At 33.6% G+C, this 19,944-nt stretch overlaps 1 protein-coding gene across 1 annotated transcript in view; it reads right to left on the bottom strand.

Moving 5' to 3' along the window:
- Positions 1-1,123: 1,123 nt before the first annotated feature.
- The window catches only part of LOC136033504 (neither inactivation nor afterpotential protein C-like), a 60,001-nt gene continuing 41,180 nt past the window's right edge, over positions 1,124-19,944 (bottom strand). The window contains exons 4-6 of the mRNA XM_065714250.1: positions 16,881-17,022; positions 9,629-9,779; positions 1,124-1,463 (exon numbers count right to left, since the gene is read on the bottom strand). Coding sequence (XP_065570322.1) covers positions 1,180-1,463; positions 9,629-9,779; positions 16,881-17,022 — 577 coding nt within the window. The 3' untranslated portion in view covers positions 1,124-1,179. The remainder of the gene's footprint in view (positions 1,464-9,628; positions 9,780-16,880; positions 17,023-19,944) is intronic.

Raw genomic sequence — 19,944 nt, 5'->3', positions numbered from 1 at the left:
AAAACCTAATAACTATGTCTTTAGGGACGACTTACTCCCCCGCAGTCCCCGTGAGAGGGGCTCCAAGTTATAAACTTTGTCCTGTGTTTATATATAGTAATGGTTACTGGGAAGTGTACAGACGTTTTCAGGGGATTTTTTTTGGTTTGGGGGGAGATTTGAGGGGGGGGGGTCACGTGGGAGGATCTTTCTATGGAGGAACTTCTCATGGGGGAAGAGACTTTCAATGGAGGGGGCGCAGGATTTTCTAGCACTATTAAAAAAAAAAACAATGAAAAAAAAACATGAAAAGTTTTTTCTACTGAAAGTGAGGAGCAGCATTAAAACTTAAAACGAACAGTAATTATTACGCATATGAGAGGCTTACCTCCTCGTAATACCTCGCTCTTTACGCTAAAGTATTTTTAGCATTTTCAGCTATTTATTCTACGGCCTTTGTGATTCAGGGGTCATTCTTAAAGAATTGGGACAAAATTTAAGCTTTAGTGTAAAGGGCGAGGTATCGACGAGGGGTGAGCCCCCTCATATAAGCAATAAAAACATACGAATATAGAAGTTCACTTCGTACGTTAATTCGTGAGTTACGTATTTTTATACTTATGAAAAAGTTCGTAAAAATTAAAAGTTATAGAAGCCTTTTTAAGAAATCAAAAAATTGGAGGGTTCTCCTCTCTTGCTCCTTTTTTCCCGAAATCTTCCGATTAAAACTATGAAAAAGCCCAAAAAATTAATATGCAAATTTCGTTTTAATTATTTATGAGCGGAGAGCCAAGATACAAAATGCATTAATTCAAAAGCGTCCAGAAATCAAACAAAAAAATTAGTTTTTTAAAATGAAAGTAAAGAGCGATATTAAAACTTAAAACGAATAGAACTTACTCTGTATATGAAAGGGGCTTTTCCTCCTCAACGCCCCGCTCTTTACACTCAATTTTTTTACTGTTTTAAAATGTAGAGTTAAGAGAAAGAGTCAAACTTTAGCGTAAAAGCAGGGCGTTGAGGAGGAAAAGCCCATTTCATATATGGAGTAATTTCTGTTCGTTTTAAGTTTTAATGTCGCTCCTTACTTTCATTTAAAAAAACTTGTTTTTTTTTTTGTTTAATAACTTGAAGAACCTGATTGAGTTTTTCTTAGCATGTACCTTTTCCACCATTTTTGACAGAAAAATAATCAACATTTCAGATACAAAGATCAACACTTACTCTGATCAATGTCTTTTCTTGGAACGTGACAGCAGTTGTAACATGCCCAGTTTTGGTTACCTTAGTTTTGAAAACTGTAGAAATAACAGCATTCCCAGAAAACCTGAGGAGTTCAATGATTTCCTGAGGTATAAAGTCCCTATTCTTGACGATAAAATCATCGGTTGTGTAAGTTACTTTGCCCGTGTAATGGGCGACTGTAAATTCGGTGTCACTTTTCACCTCAAGATATTTAGACCGGAGAAACTGATTCAAACTTCCTAAAAAGGATAAAATTGTGAAATAGTTCCAGTCCAGATTTCCTTATTCCAAAAAATAGGCTTAAGAAAATCATAATCAATATAAAAGAAACAACGAACATAAACCAAAACTATGTAATATGAATCATAAGCGTAAATATTAGCCGTTTTTATCAGTTGCAAAAAATCGATTGGCTAAGGATTTTATTCGGCAAATATGACAAGTTAGTAGATCTGAAGATACTGAAATATTATGTAATATCGTTTTGTTGAAATATAAGTGTGTGTTGCAATTTCATACATTGTAGCTATTTAACATTGTAGTTAGTATGGGCTATAGTTTTTTCTTTGATACAACTTACAAACTAAAATATAATGAAAATATAAAAATTTTCAGGTGTTTTAATAGTTTCAATTCAAAAAACAGAAAAACACTGTAAGACACTAATAAATAACACACTAACAAGAAAGACACTATAAATATTTAAAGTGTACATAATAACTTCAGAGATTCTAAACTGAGAATTAAAATAAAATAAAGTTTATTTAAAGTTTTGGGTATTTTTCTTGTTTTAATTCAAAAAGCAGAATTTTTTTAAGAAACAGTAAATAGTTTTGCATTTTAGATAATAGTTTTCGAGATTTTTAACTAAGAACTTAAAAATAGATAAATTTATTTTAAAATTTTCTGGTATTTTTCTAGTTTAAATTCAAAAAATAGAATTGTTCTTAAAACCCCAAAATTTCAACGCATTTTATATAATAATTTTAGTCCATTTAACACCCAAGACATCATATTGTCATATCCTGATAATACTGATGTCATTGTAATCATAACTAGATTTTACTTTTTAAGTCATTTATGCTTATAACCTAAAGTTTTGGCGTCATTCATCATTCTGTATACGAAAATATAGTTTTTCGTTAACAGTTAATTTTATTTATCTGTTATTTTCTGTTAATTATAAAAGCATATAGGCATAGCAATTTGATTTAAAATGAGCCATTAAAACAGCTCTCTACGATGTTCCACTGTACAACTAACAGTGGTGAAAAAATGGAAAACAGATATTTTCGACACAGAAATATTGTTGTTGCACCCACTTTTCTTGTTTTCAAGCCAATGAGTTTTTCCTGTTATTCAAGCTAAGGGACTTTAACTATTTTTATAAGGGTTTCGGCAAAGGCAGTCCAATGGACAAATTTGTCTCTTACTAGATTTTAGCTACCATTATAGTCATGATCTGTAAAGGACAAGCAGGAAGGAAGAATTGAATTTACGACAGAATTTCTCAATTAAACTGACATTAATAATTGTCCATCCTATGACTTGAAACTAAAGAATAAAACGATGATTAAGTCAATCACTTTTTTTTGACATTTCAGATAGTCCAGGCAATGGAACATTCCAAAGTTGGAGGTAATGCACGAAAATATACAAAAAGGAAGTGCAAACGAGATCTGCAGCTAAAACTCAAGTGATAACCAGCAACACAAATCCTTGATTCCAAGGGAATTAATACAGATTCAAAATGAATCCCAGAAGAATAAAAATCCTATAAAATGTATGAGACTTTAATGTATTACTTTTTGCGTAATTTATAGTTACAGTATACACATATGACATCAATTATAACGGCATAAAAATAAAAAAAAATCATCAAAATTCATTTTATTTCAATTTTTTATTCACAAAAGAGCATAGACGTAGCAATTTCCATTAAAATAATCCATTAAACAGCTATCCCAGAAGAATAAAAATCCTATAAAATGTATGAGACTTTAATGTATTACTTTTTGCGTAATTTATAGTTACAGTATACACATATGACATCAATTATAACGGCATAAAAATAAAAAAAATCATCAAAATTCATTTTATTTCAATTTTTTATTCACAAAAGAGCATAGACGTAGCAATTTCCATTAAAATAATCCATTAAACAGCTATCCCAGAAGAATAAAAATCCTATAAAATGTATGAGACTTTAATGTATTACTTTTTGCGTAATTTATAGTTACAGTATACACATATGACATCAATTATAACGGCATAAAAATAAAAAAAAAATCATCAAAATTCATTTTATTTCAATTTTTTATTCACAAAAGAGCATAGACGTAGCAATTTCCATTAAACAGCTATCTCTGATGTTTCAGTGCCCCGCTAGCAGTAGAGAAAAATGGAAAGAAAAACAACAGTTTGGATGCAGAATATTCTGGCTACAGCCACTTTCCTTGTTTTTCAAGCCAATGGATTTTTCTTGTTGTTCAGGCCAAGGAACTGTAAAATTCATTTATAGGGGCTTCGGCCAAGACAGTTCCAATGGTGGGCTTTTTATTTCCATCTGACACCATTTTTAGGAGTTTTGGGATATTAATTTTTTACTATGGGACTTGACCGTCTCTTCCTAGATTGTAGCTACCGCTACAACCAAGCTTAAAAGGAAGGAGAACTTGAATTCATGCCAGAATTTCTTAGCTCAATTGAAATAGCTTATTTAGCATCTCACTTCTTAACACTAAAGAATAACGAACATATGTACTCCATTTAAACGAGCAACTTTTTATTTATTTAAATATGTATGAATCTATAATTTTTACTTGAAAACTATTTTAGATTGATCTGAACAGCTAAGACAGAAGGCAAAGAAAACTCTGATACAAGGATCCACGGAAATGAAGCGGAAACGTGACGTGCGGCTAGAAGACACGCAGCAACAAGCGTCATCACAAACCTCGAACGAAAATACTGGAAGACGGCATATACGTTTAGGAAAACAGCAATACGGTTGATCACATTGAGTTGCAAATGAAACCTTCGGTTTGGAGAGAAGCAACAATGAGAATCACAACGAGTTCGAGAAGAAAATATTCTGTAAATGAATGATTCTTTGATGCACATTCTATACACATGCTGCATATTTATATGCATACCTAGAATCAAATAACATCTTTTTCCCCACGAGATTGCCCTATCGAAGTTGCTAGAGGTTATCAACACCTAATGACGCATGCAAAATCACAAAAGATGACAAGTGATTCCGAAAAACTGTAGAAAAGGCCTTGGAGCAAGAAACAACAAAAATCACATTGTGATTCACACAATCAAAATATGGCACATATTTAAATCACATATCACATATATAAATCACATATATAAATCACACATCAAAATAAGGCAAAACTTAATCTGTAGTTAGAAGACTAAGTAAAATACTTAACTCCATTATGCTTAGTATAAGACTAAGCTTCATTTGTTATTTATAAAAGATGTAAATGTTTGGTATTAAACACTTAGGGACTATTAAGTAGTTTCAAAGAACTGAGGGGCTCTTGACTATTTGATATACCTACTCCCGTTCATTACATGTGACGTATCTAGATCTTTTTTTCAGGCAAGTAAATACTAGGATGCATATTTAAAAAAAAATATGGAACCGTTTTCTGGAAGGTGTCTATACATAAATAATTATTTGAGGTTTTTAAAACTGATTTCCGTTTGTTGTTTATTACCATTTTTTTTACTGGATAATATAATGAACATCTCTCTCGTTTTTCAAGCATTCGAATAAAAAAAAATATCTGGATCTGATAAGTGACTTTTGATATAATCTAAAATCCCCTCAGCTTTCCCCTGGAACTTTCAAATAAATACTTTAAGCTGTTAAAGAGATAGCGCACACACGCCATTTCTGATAACCAGGATGCTGAATTCTGAATGAGTTTAAAATACCCCTCAACATACTGTGAAAGTTTTAAATTAATACCGTTGGTTGTTCCTGAGATATTGCACTAAAGCCGGATGGAAATTATATAGTTTGATTTAGTTCAATATCCTCTGAAATTTTCAACTAAATACCATCAGCCGATCAGTAGATACTATATGTATGCCTTTTTGACAACCAAGATGCACATATTTTTTTTTTTTTATTAAATTCAAAAATTGGCTAAATACGCTTAATTATTTTTAACACATAGCAAACCTTCCATTCTGAGGATCAGAGTGCATTTGGTACATTCGATTTAATTTTCCATGCCAATAGAAATATCGTGTGAATTCCAGCTTAATAATATTAACCGTTTTTAGGATATTGCAGATACACCCATTTATAACTGGGATGCATATAGTGTCCTTAAGGTCAATATTCTGCTCGAAAGTTCCCGACTGTTCTGTCTTGATACCCTTCTGTAACTGATCTTGAAACATTGAAGATACGTCGTTTTGACAACCTGGATGCATTTAACTTATAACTTAATGCTTCTAGCCGTTTCTGAGTAAGTGTAGATTTCCCAAGGATACTTCTAAATTTTTGTTTCCTGAAATTATCAACTTAATAGCCATAGTTATTCGTGATATATAGCAGATAACCCCTTTTAACAACCTGGATATGTTATGCCATTTTGACAAGCAAGATGTATTTAAACTCTTTTAATTTAGTTTAATAGTTCTAGCTGTAATAGTAGAGCTTCAGTAGTACTTACAGTCACAGGACAACTTTTACTATTAATACTACGGTTACTAATGCACACTAGTTGCGGCTGCCACTACTCATGACCACGATTGCAACTGCTTTAGACTTTAAATACTAATGCAACTTGACTGCTACAGCTTCTAATTGTGACTGTGTCTGCTTGCAACTATGGCTGCGATGACTTGTAACTGCGAGTTTGAACATTTTTTACTACGAGTGTGACAAGTTGTGACTACAGCTTGCACTACTTGTGATTGTGACTACAACTACTATAGTGTTACTGCTACTAAGATTGCACTACATCAGACATTTCCCATGCGTTTTGCTTTAGCTGTTCAGATTCATGCACAATCATATGTCATCGCATAACGTCATACGATGACGTCATCGTATGGAAAGTTGTAAAAATGCAATGTGTTAGAAATAGCTAAGGATATTTTGCTAATGATAAAGATCTAATGATCCGCTGAACGTATTTAGTAAAAACTTTTAGGGCATATCGAACTAATTAAAACAATTATTATATACATCCAGCTTGTGCGCCATATCTCAGGAGCAGCCAACAGTATTAACTTGAAACTTTCACAGCATGTTGAGAGGTATTTTTAAACTTATCAAAAGACACTATGTGTATCCTGGTTGTCAGATAGGGTGTGCGTGAGATATATAAAAATAGATAATAGCATTTAGTTGAAACTTCCAGGGAATGTTGAGGGATTTTGAAATAAATGAAAAGACACTAATCGGAAGTAATAAACTAGAATCGGATATTTTTATTTCTTATTCGAATGCTTGAAAAACTGAAGACATGTGCATTATATTACCTATTTAAAAAAATGGTAACAAAAAAACAAACAAAAATTAATTAATAAGAAAATTCTCAAAGAATGTTTTTTTCAAAGAAAAGTTAAGAAACAAATCTTTTAATGAGCCACTGTAAATATATTTAAGTATTAATTATGTATAGAAATCTTCCAGAACACAACTTCAAATTATTTTGAAATTGGCGTTTTAAGATTTACTGGCCTGAAAAAACGATCGAGATGCGTTACATGTAATGAATGGGATCAAGTATATCAAATAGTCAATAGCCCCTTAGTCCCTTGAAACAACTCAATAGCCCCTTAGTGTTTTCAACCAAACATTTAAATCTTTTATTAATAACAAAGGAATCCTCTCATATAAAGACAGATAGAGACAAAACACAGAATAAATTGTGGTAAAACAGGGACGTCAGAGCCAAGAGATAATGGGTTCTGGAGTAAAATATGAATAACAAATCTAAAACTTAAACAGAGCCTCTTAACATTCATAGCTCTTAGCTTTATTAACTGCTAATCATAAGTTACTTTTTTTTAATTTTTGACAGACTACATTGTTTTGAGCATAAGTGATACTTAATATTGATTCATTTACTAATTTATATTTATTGCTTAATTGTTGATTTTCTTTGCCTGTTAACCCTTAGATGAGTCATTTCTCGTTTTTTTCTTTATACTAATGCCTATAATCATGAAAAAATATAATCAAGAAAGGAACTACAGGATATTCGCTCTGCTGTAACTATCCGAGTTGGCCTAGCTAGCTTCTGAGGACAGGATCTCACAGACATGCTTGGGACCACAAGATCAATCCTAAAAGACTAGGGCAGAGGTCCCATTACAACAACTGGTAACCGTTGATTCATCACACAACAACTTGTGACAGTTGGGAAAATGAATCGAGAGGACAAATAGGTTCTTGATTAAGTCAAAATGGCTTTACCGGAAGAAGAAATAAAATTATAGTCCCATACAGCATTTCTCGCAAGAGCAGAAATTATACTGGAACATACAGGAACAAGCAATATGCATGAATTTATTAAGACATTAAAATTTTTCAATGGATTGACTGAGCCTCTTGGCTTTAAGACTAAAGAAAAATGTTTATCAGCCTAAGTAAGAGGAAGTGCGTTGCAATGCTTCGAATCAATAATAGATACAGGAGCAAATAACATGGACACTCTTATCGAATAATTCAAAGCTAGATTTAATGAAGCAAGTAAATCAGAAAAGCCTAAAACTGAGGAAGTTAATTGTAATGCATCTGCGAATATTCGTGAATACGTCGATAAAATTTGGATGCAGCTGGGTAAAAGCGGAGCTGATAAAACATAAGAAAAGTACAATTACAGGCATTTGCGCTGAAATTACCAAAAAGAAACTAATTAATTTAATACTATCACGAACACCTGGAAATCTCGCACAAGCTATTGTTCTGGTAGAAAGTGAAATTCCATATCGATGACCCAATAGAGAAATTTGACCACATGTAAATAAATATCACTAAAAATCAAAACGATGTCAACAGAGGAAAACAGAAACAACGTGTAAGATTTGGAGATGCGAGTCATAGGGTTAGGGCCCACGAAGAGGGGCCAGGTCCATCCTTAGCTGATTTTGACGACCAGTTCAATGGCCCTAAGTCCTTAATGGCTTGGAGCGCCAAGTAATATGGACATCTCCTACCTCCTGACGCAGAGAATATCGGTGCAAACACGGATAGGTCAAAAATATGTAGGAACAGCTGTAGAACCAGTGTGACGACCAGTACAATGGTCCTAATTCCCTAATGGCTTGGAGCGCCAAGTAATATGGACATCTCCTACCTCCTGACGCAGAGAATATCTGTGCAAACACGGATAGGTCAAAAATATGTAGGAACAGCTGTAGAACCAGTGTGACGACCAGTACAATGGTCCTAAGTCCTTAATGGCTCGGAGTACCAAGTAATATGGGCATCTCCTACCTCCTGACGCAGAGAATATCAGTGCAAACACGGATAGGTCAAAAATATGTAGGAACTGCTGTAGAACCAGTGTGACGACCAGTACAATGGTCCTAATTCCTTAACGGCTTGGAGCGCCAAGTAATATGGACGTATGAACGTCATAATATGGACGTCAATAATATGGACGTCAAAAATGTGTAGCTGTAGAACCAGAACAGGAACAGCTGTAGAACCAGAGAGCAACAAGCTTTAAATCACAATAGACAAAATAGAAAAAGCTTCGTTTTTTATTATGTGGCGCGCCATTGCCCATCAGAATTTCATAACAGGATACAAAATGAACCCATGACTTATACTTGAGAATAGAAGCTTTGACCACAAGGGGAAAAGATTTAGAAAGTCATAGGTCAACTAATAGGTGGAAATCATGACAGTAATGGTCCATTATGATCTAAGGCGTATTATTATTCATTTTTCACACACTCTCTACAGCAGCATAATACGTGGAGTGACGCATAAAATAAACGCATACAAGAATACAAATAGAAAACACATGGAAACAGTTATAGAGTAACTCATAAAAAAGGAGGGAGAAAGAAAAACAAGCATAAAAGGAGGAAGGAAGAGAAAATAAAGAACAAAACAAAAACTGACAATTGAAAGAACCAAAAAATTAAGTTAAGATGTGAATTAATATGGACGCAAGCTGAGTTTGAATCTGTGCAGTAATTCAAGCTTAACAGTAACATCAGGAACAAAACTTTCCTAATAAGAATTGAGGACACCAACATAGACAAAATATTCTAAATTAATAGCAATACTTAACATGGGTCTATTTAATAATTTTTGCTATATAACAGACTGATGAATTTTGAATGCCTAAATTAATAAGTAGCGCAATAACTTTCGCACATTGGAGCTTTTGCGATGAGTAAAGCCTACCTAAGAACATAGATTTGTCTCCAGTGGCTTTGCATTCTTCATCTAAAAACGCCAGGACACCTTCTGGTTTCATCAGTAACAGATCTAAAATTGGTCGGTTGTCAAAAAATGTATACCCAGTTGAATCTATATCTTCTTGTTTACAATCTTGCTAGAATATTCAGAATGGGAATAATTAAGCACAATTCTGCATTGGATATAATCGGGTGGTGAGAATTCTTCCTTTTTCACCACTATCCCTTTACCTAATTAAATTCACAGTTTGTTTTGTTATCCCTCCATAATTCTAACCCAAAAACGTTATCATCGATGAAAACAAAATCTTAATTTCATATTACCATCTATGTTAGCGTCTATTTTACATTCTACATGAAAAAAATTACAATCGACGAAAAATTACAATCGCTTGTTTTCCACAGAACAAATAATAAACTAGGTTTTGCTTAAAATGTTCTATTGCATTTGGTCATTTCTATGAGAAATCCTACTATCTTAATATTCATTCAATACAACAATGGAAAAAAAATCGTTAGTATCGCGAACGGCATTTATACGGTAAAAAGGGTTATCATTTTAACAGCATTAAATTTAAAAAAAAATATAAGGGATTTAACATTTTTCTTTACATAATCCATTGGGGGCAGGGCTAATGGCATATTTGTGTCGTTGAAGATTTCTTTAATGGACAGATTTAAAGTTCCTATTTCATGTAAAATGTGTAATTTTGGCCACAAACTTGAAGGAGCAGCTATAGGTCATTTTGTAGGTGGGGTGAATACACCCCAAAAAGTGCATTTGGACGCCCAAATATCCCAACTCTCATTGAGCCTAGATTTACGCAATAATTATACTGTATTGAATACAATCAAAGCCTCCGCTGAGATCACCTTATTCAACTTCTAATTTGAAGAATTCAAATTAGAAGCTGATTTTTTAATTATTATGCCAAAAACTCCCTCAAAAAACAAAATAATATGCATTGTATTAACCAAGAACAAGACTTTAGGGATCAAAAATTAACAAAAATTCAATAGAATCGAACGCTTGCTTATAATCCATTAAACTGAGGACCAAAGGTGTTTGACACCTCTCAGGCACTTCTCAATTATTAACCTAAGAGTGAAAATTTGGTGGACACGTCCTCTGCCTTTTCTAAAACCGCACTATTCTTCTTTTCAAACTTTGTCTACAGCATCTCTCAGTCCAAAAAACCTCATATTACTAAGTAATTTGCTACCTATAGAGATCAGGCTAATGCCTCGATAATTACCACACTCACTCTTATCAGCTATCTTATACAGTGGTTCAATTAAGGTTTTCCTAAAATAATTGGATATTTCCCCTTTGTCAAAAATTATATTCATAATCTTCAGTAAGTCATTTCTAATCTCAGAGCCACCATATTTAAGGAACTCATTTACCACACTATCAGCTCCAGGAGCCTTATTATTTTTTTATCCTTTTAGTACTGTCGCTTCCTAAATAAACAAATCTTCCTTCACATCCAAGGTATCGTGAACTTCATCATTTTCCTCTATATCTTTTCCTGTAACTCTATCTTTGTTTAGCATATTTTCAAAATGTTCTATCAATCTCTCTTTAACTCTTCCCTTATCATTAATTGTGGCCCTGTTCCTATCTTTAACTGGGACAAGTCCGGACTGACTACTTCCTCTTAATTTATTAACATGGCAGCACAATATTTTACTATTATGTCGTCTACCTCCATCTTCTAAATCTTCTACAATTTTATCCATGGCCTCCACTTCACATCTCCTTAATTCATAATTTAGTGCTTTTTTCACTTTCTTTACATTCCTTTTGTTTTCATATGATGTATCAATCAGATCCCTAGCCCTTAATCCCTAAAACACCATTAGAAACTTTACAAATCGTTTTCTCAAAATTATTCCAACCATCTTCCACATTGTCAAATTTTAAACTCTTAAGTTTAGTATTCAACTATTCATGGAACTTTTCTCTCAAATTTTTATCCTGGAGTCTACCAACTTTATAAGTTCCCATGAGGTAGTTAAACTTCCGAAATTTCAGCTTTAAATTAACCCAAATACTACTAAATGGCGATTTTTACTTTTAACATCAATAACAGCACTCCTATATACCTTACTATCTTATATTGATCCTGCCAGTCTTCAGTTTACTATAACATAATCAATAAGGTTTTCTGTCCTACCATCACGTGAATGATGTATTTAAAATAACTAAGAAGCAAGATCGATTCTGTCATATGGAGCAGTAGTTTCGGTCAATTCAGTCCGGATCGTGATCACCTTACTCAGGGCAGAAAGGCTTGCATATTTAACGAAAAAATCAGCATACAATGGAACAGCTATGAAAGTCATTAAGCTTATCTTAGGAATTCAACCTACGGATCATCTTCTTACGGAAGAAGCAATAAAGAGTACTATGGAATTTGATTCCAGTAATGAGATTATCAGATTGTGTGCAAATATGTCCCTAATAATTCTAATCAGCAGAGGAAGAATAAATACTGCTGTCAAATCAAACAGTTCATGGTAACAAACTGTAAGTAAAAAGCAACCGGTTTCAATAGTAACCGAAACTCTAAAAAACGGAATTTTGATACCAATAAAAATATAAAAATAATAAGAGTTTTATGCTGATTTCAAATGTATACATTCAATAAATTTGAATAAATTTGGCTTCAATAAATTTGATCTTACCCATCAGAGGTTACGAGCCTCAGAAATTTAGCCTGGTTTCTGAAAAAAGGGGGAAACACCCCTAAAGTCATAGAATATTAATAAAAAGCACATGATGTCCAGTGTATCAGCGAACCTTACTGGAGAAGTTTCAAAAGCCTCTGTTCGTTCTAATGTCGTTTTAAGTTTTAATTTCGCTCCTTACTTTCATCTAAAAAAAATGTTTTTTTTTTTTTTATTTAATCAAAATGAAAAAGTGCATCTCGTATGATCATAATTCTACAGGAGAACAAAAATAATATTTTTCAAACTGTTTTCGAGATCTGAAAAGATATGAAATTCTGTATTTTCTGCCAGAAGAAAGATCATGGGTGCTTGTTCATTTGTTTGTTTTTTCCCCAGGGGTGATCGTATCAACCCATTGGTCCTAGAATATCTTGATATGGCTCATTCAAATGGAATTAAAAGTTCTAGTGTCCTAACTAAATTGAAACTAAAATTGAAGGGAAACTAGGTGCCCTCCCACGCCCCTTTTTTGTAAAAAAATCGTCTTATCAAAATTCTGAAATAGCCATTTGTTCATTATAGTTGAAAGACCGGATTACTATGCCTTTGGGGATAATATGAGCATCCCATAGCCCCTGGGGAAAAGTTTTTCAGTTACAAAATTTATCTATTTTTTACGTATAGTATTCGTTATTGAAGAGTACGCATACATTTGGGAGGGGGTTATTTTCTACCGGTTGGATTTCCTATGGGGATAATTTTCCATTGGGAGGGAAGTTTACAGGGAGTGGATTTTTCAGGGGAAATCTTAAACTGGAGGAACTTGTCAGAATTCCTATACAAAATTCTGCTCATGTCTCGCTATCTCTTCCCCGTCACAATTTTACGCGTGAAGACGTTAAGGGCAATTTTCTGGTGTAAATTTCCACCAGGATTGAATTGTCCAGATGGAATTGTCCAGATTGAAACTTAAAATAAACACAATTTATAACTATAAAACAAACAAAATTTATTACGTAGGGTATATGAGAGTATTAATACTCCACAACACCTTGTTTTTTACGCTAAAGTTGAAATTCCGTCCCAATACCTTAAGAACGACACCTGAAACACTATGTTCGTTTAATTAGAATTAAGTACTAAAAAACTTAAGCATAAATTAAGTACTAATTAAGTACTAAAAAACTTAAGCATAAAAAGCGAGGTGTTGTGAAGGAGTAACCCCCTGATATACGTAATAATTTTTGTTCGTTTTAACTTTTAATATTGCTCCTTACTATCAGTTGAAAATTTACTTGTTTTTTTATTTAATTACTTTTAAATGATCAATGTACCCAAAGGCAGCGGATTCGAAATAGAAAATAAAAACCATGTTGACATCACAACTCTTTGATGCTTAATCGTAGAGACCCAAGGATAATATTATCCTGTCATTGAGACCTAAAAGGTAGTTCTAGTTTACCATAAAGTGTGGGAATCAAATTAAGCTGGATATTAAGTTGATTCCTCCAAGTAACACGATATCTTGCTGCACATATGGTTTGGTATTTGACAGAAAATCGGGTAGTGGACAACTAGTATACCCAAGCAGTCCTTGGGTGTATTAGCGTTGGTTAAAGCATCTTATTTTCTTGGTTGAAGCTAGAAAGTCCATTGCTATTACTGAGACTGTCTATAGACCTCTTATTGACTCAAGACTCTAAAATTTTGGTTCTTGTATTACTAGTAAAAAGTAGGTCTCATTTGTATTAAACAAATAATGTTGACTACAAGATTTTTCCCGCCAAAATTTGTTGAGGAGTAATTATGAGTCCTATTTTCATGAGAAAAAGTATAAATATGTTCTACTGATAAGCCTTATGCTACTGCGACTTTTAAAAAACTTATAAAAAAAAGACTCAAGCCAGGCTTTTTCAAGCTATGCGAAAAAATACCTTCTGAATTTAATTTTCAACTCCCCCCTATAAGATCACCAGCGACCTAAACTTTTATATTGCTTCAATTGTACGTCTCACTTATCCTCCTCCCTTTTCACTGCCTCATATCCAACTATTCCCCCCAATACCTCCTTCCTCGTATTTTCTCTCTTTGATATTATAAAAATAAATCTTAAAGCTTGGAAAATCAAACGCTTGTTCCATGAACATCCCAATTGACTTATTTAAAGCCTTTTCCGACACAATTAAAGAACCTTTATTTATTATTTTCAACCAAATAGCAAAATGTGGTAAATTCCCAAGTTGCTGGGAATTAGCTTATAACACCCGTACCAAAGAAATCTAGTAATTTGACTTATCCCAACATGCGTCCTATTACATTCACTCCAGTTTCTTTCAAAACTTTGTGAAGGATTCCCTTGTGACTGTCTTAAAGTTAGAAGTGGTCCGCACATTGACGCCCAACAATTTGGTCATTTAAGGAAAACCTCCAACACCTTGTGCCCTTGATGAATACTATGAATATATATATGAATACTATGTAACCTAGAGAATCAAAATGTTTGAATAAACCTAGTTATAGTCAATTTCAAAAAAGTGTTTAACTTGGTTGACCACAATAACCTAATTCATTTATTACTGGGTAACTTTGAACTTGGCCCTCTCTTAGGAAATATTGTTATATGGTTCCTTTCAAATAGATTACAAGTTCTAAAATATAAAAGTAATTTCTCTATCCCCGTCCCTATTTATTGTGGAATTTCGCAAGGAATCTTATTGGGACCACACTTATTTCTAGTCATTATTAGTCAAATTAGTAAAATTTACCGCAAAGATGGATATTTGTGGATGACTTGTCGATCCTTGAATACTTAGAGATATATAATACTTAAGAGATACTCTTAAGAAATACTTAAAGAATATAAATACTTAATATTTATCTTAAATACTTATCTTAAATATCTGAAAATGAATATCTTAAAATACTTAAGAAATACTTAAAGAAATACTATATAATACTTAAGAGAATACTTAGTCATAGGAATAATTAGAGTGACTCTCTTGAAATTTTAACCCGTGTTTGAGATGATTTTGTTCCCAAAATCAATTGCTTCGTCTCTTTTCTTAGTTGATTGTGTATCGCCACGATAAAATTTCCCCCCTTTTATCTATTACCTTTCTTATTTTGCCCATTTGTGATGCTTATATGAATCTAGTATTTTGCAAAATCCCTTCTACGATTGTCAAGATTTCTGATTATTTCTTTATCCTTGATGATTTTGACTTTTTTATATCAGTTGTTTTGACTTTAACGTGATTTACGTAGAAAAAATTTTTTTTTCCTTTTTTTAGCCTGTGATAGTGTTGCCATTACTGATATTAATACGTTTGACCCAGAGTCTGCATTAGGTTTCTTTTTCTTTCTTTTCTCTTAGCCTGTGGTAATCATGAACAGTTATCAAGTATTATTTTACCCCCACCCCCTCCCTCTGTTGTTTTTCCATTATTCGCATCGCATAGATTTCATTTTATTTCATGGGCTTAAATTTTTATTTTAAAATTATATTTCACTAATTTGTGTTATTACTTTTTTTTTACCATTTTTATGCTTGATTGATTTTTTAACTTTCGCTTTGCTGTCATGGTTGTTTCTCTTACTTCGACTTTATTAGAGCTAGGGATAGCCGCTTGAACGAAAGATTTTGTTTTATCCTGGGTTTGACAAAATCGATAATATAGTTAATTATCTTTTGGCAGAAATTGTTACAGTTTCTCAGGCTGAAATTTTCAAAATAGAGTGTCCAGCTAAAGGACCAGCTAAAGGACTAAAGGACTTATATCGTATCTGACAGTCATGCATGCCTCATGACTCTGCAGTATATACAGAGCCGGCAAAAGATAATTGAACAGCTATTAATCTCTGAAGAGTTTAGATTCCAATGGATACCAAATTACGGGAATACGGGTTCCATGACACCCAGGGATTGGTGGTGATCAAATGGCAGATGAAGCCACTAAGGCTGGAGCATTGTAGAAATGTTATGAACAAGAATCTTTCATCCGAACTTCTCATTTTAGAAAAACTTACTGAGAACTTGGAGCATTGGAAGAGTGGAACGAAATTTGAATAGGAAGGTGGAATGAAGGTTCAAATTACCCCTAAGCTTCATCCCACCCTGTCTAGGTACATACTACGACTGAAAATTTTGATATAAGAACGGTGAAAAAAGCCATAAAATGAACTAAAAATTTTGGAAAACATTTATCTCGAATAGGGAGGACTGATTATCCAAGTTTCCAAAGGTATGAGATACCCACCGAGAAAAGAAGATTGCATCTGATAAAATAATATCCTGCAATGATAAGGCACTTGCTCGACATATTCAACAATATTAATGTCAAACACGTCCACAAATAGGCAAAATATACGGAAGGGGTGGGAGGTCTAATCCATCAATAGTCCCCTCAGCCACAGATTTAGCATAGTTGTTTTTAGAGCGTGCAGGCTATTGGCCTTTGAGGTCTGAGCTTCGGTCAGTTTTTCTGGGTCCTCTCCGATAAGAAATTATTAAATTAACTACAAAAATATTGTATAATTTAACACGACACCCGTCTAAAACTTACCATTTCCCAGCTGAAAATGCTTTGGTTGAAATGAAAAGCCAACTGTTCATTCGTGATATTAATAATCAGCTGTTCGTAGGAGTTGGTTTCTGCACACTCAAAACCAAATAAATCAAGTAAACCAATCGCATGAGGATCGCCGCTGAAAAGAAAACAAGATGATCATTAAGTGTCCTAAACTTCATTTAGTAATTTAAACAATATATTTTAAGCGAGTAGTTGCCCATTAGATAAAGAATAACAGTTGGAAATTTAACATACTAACAGTAGATAAAGAATGAATGGTAATTCAAAACGAGTCAGGCTGTCCAGTTCTGATTGAGTAATCAGTTTTGATTTACAATCTGGTAAGAATTTTGTATTTAAATGTAACTGAATTTTGTTTATGAAATCATTTCCACCTTATCAATATGATTGATATTGGAATATGAAATTGGAATACATTGTATACTGCCTGGAAATTTTTGTCATGCCCTTAAACTAATAGCCAAGGCAACTAAAAAACTTCGTGCTTATAGGCATTTAGAGGTTTCTAAAGCCACTGCTTCCACTAAAGAAGAAAAAATAGATTGCTGTAATGCATTTTAGTGTTGAAAAGTGTGCTTTATTTTAATTAGCTTGTTTTTATGACACGTTATGTTAATCCAATCGCATTTTACCGTGTGTTCTTGCTAGGAAGAAGAGCAAAAAGAACAACTTTTTTGCCCGGCCTAGTATTTACCCGCTACTACTTTATCACAGATTGGGTCGCTACTACTTTATCACAGATTGGGGGAAAAGAACACACAAAAGCGGATTGGCTCTTTTACACGAAATTTTAAGTTGTCTTTGTTGAAATTATCTCTGTGAAATTATTTTGGGAAAGATTAGCACTAATCAAAAGTCAGCAATAACTGTCAGTCGTTTTCCTAAAATCAGGTACCCTTTCGCTGTAGAGACCTCTTAGTTACAAGTTCCACCATTTTCTCCTATGTCGTTATTATTTCTCAACTGATGAACCAACATGCCATGTTCGAATGCTACTTCCTCGATTTTGAGTTCTTGCGTTCCTCCCAAGCAGGGGCGGATCCAGGATTTTCCTTAGAGGTGGGCGCATAATAGGTTGCTTCAACAAACTTGCAAACAAAGAAATACCCGCAATTAAAAGGGAACCTCGACAATTATGTGTTGTAGGTAGGTAATGGAAATGGTCGTAGATTTAACCTAAAATCTGGTGAGGGTTTAAGTTCTAATAAATCTGTTGAAATTAAAATGGTATAAAATATTGATACAAAAAATCCCCCTGGATCCGCCACTGCTCACAAGGGGAAACAATTCTGATTGATGATTGAAATCCTGAAAAGTGACTAATTTTGTCAAATTTCAGTTGATACACTCCTGATTGTTTTACAGTTTGACATACCAAATTTCCTTATCGGATTAACCCCCTCTAACTGAGAAGTCACCAGCATATCAATGCAATTACTAACAAATCACCATCTGTAAATAGACGAAACCCAAATGAACACAAATTACAATAAATAGCGGAGTAACCAAAAACAATAAAAAATTATTATGAGTAGGGCCGACAGCCCCTATGCCATCTCAAGACCAGAACAGGGGCGAATCCCCAGCATTTCTATTTGGGGAGGGGGCAAGAAAGGTTCATATCTGGATAGTCAAGCGTTATGGACTGTCAAATATTTTTACAAATTATTGAGGGGGCAACTGCCCTCCATCACCTTCCCCCCCCAAACAAAAAACACAAAACAATACCTCTGGAACAGAAAATGATTTGCATTTTACTTAAAAACATCAAATGAATGCGGATTGACAATTTAATAGACATATACTGATATTTATTCATTAAAGCCTTAACAATTTTTCATTTATTAAAGTTAAAAAACCGAAAACATTTCAAATGTATTTTTGTTTCTGAAATGGAATTTATGTTCTCGTCTTCAGAAGGCTTTAATGAATTAATTAATTTAAGGGGTGGTGTCAGCTCTTTAATTAAGGGGTGGTGTCAGCTCTTTAATTAAGGGGTGGTGTCAGCTCTTTAATTAAGGGGTGGTGTCAGCTCTTTAATTAAGGGGTGGTGTCAGCTCTTTAATTAAGGGGTGGTGTCAGCTCTTTAATTAAGGGGTGGTGTCAGCTCTTTAATTAAGGGGTGGTGTCAGCTCTTTAATTAAGGGGTGGTGTCAGCTCTTTAATTAAGGGGTGGTGTCAGCTCTATGGTTTCATGTTAATATTTGCTAGTTTTGAGTTTAACTCAGTTCAGTATTTCCACTTTCCTTTTAAAAAAATTTGTAAAACCTCAGCAATTTTTGGTAGAAAATCGGTAAATGGCTCTCAGGATTCGATAGAATTTTCAGTAAGAATGTTTTTTATTTTGTATTATTTTTTGGAGGTGTTTCATTTATTTGCGAATTTGGTACCACATTCTAAAAGTCCAGAGAGCAGGTCTATATGAGCCAGATGCGATTCCGGAAAGAAAACTGTGATTTCATCGATAAATTTAGTCAAACTTGACAAAGGGAACCAGCTAGAAGCTCGAAAAAAATAAGGAAATGTATTTGATTTTGAAACCAAGTGAAGTCATATTTTACTCACACTTTAAAGCTGTTTAATTAAGAAATTTTTCTATTGTTTGGTATATGACGACTTATACTTATTGACGACATGACTGCCTGTCCATGGATTATTCTTTATGGTTGATTGTGTGTGGCTATGCTGTTTGACCTATGTGATTGTATGGATGAGTAGGGTTAAGGCCTCATTCAAGTGCTGGTCTATATTAATCACTAATTTAGGAAAACAGTCTTCCTTTTCTCCTTCTGTCTCCTTTTTTTTTTTTTTTTTTTTTTTTTTTTTTTTTTTTTTTTTTTTTTTTTTTTTTTTTTTTTTTTTTTTTTGTGCTGTAGCATTGGTGATTTCTCTTTTCATTATACTACATTACATTCATTAAAACAAAGGAATTTCTGAGTTCACTTCGGCCATCCATCTCCCATCGCTGTTAAACGGCTGAAAAACGGCTCTTGGTCTCTTTCTGAGGGGCTGGTGTTTGTCTGCGGTAATTCTGGCT

Source organism: Artemia franciscana, chromosome 12 (assembly GCF_032884065.1).
Source record: "Artemia franciscana chromosome 12, ASM3288406v1, whole genome shotgun sequence".
In the NCBI taxonomy this organism is placed as follows: Eukaryota; Metazoa; Arthropoda; class Branchiopoda; order Anostraca; family Artemiidae; genus Artemia; species Artemia franciscana.
This window is presented reverse-complemented; position numbering and strand designations above follow the sequence as displayed.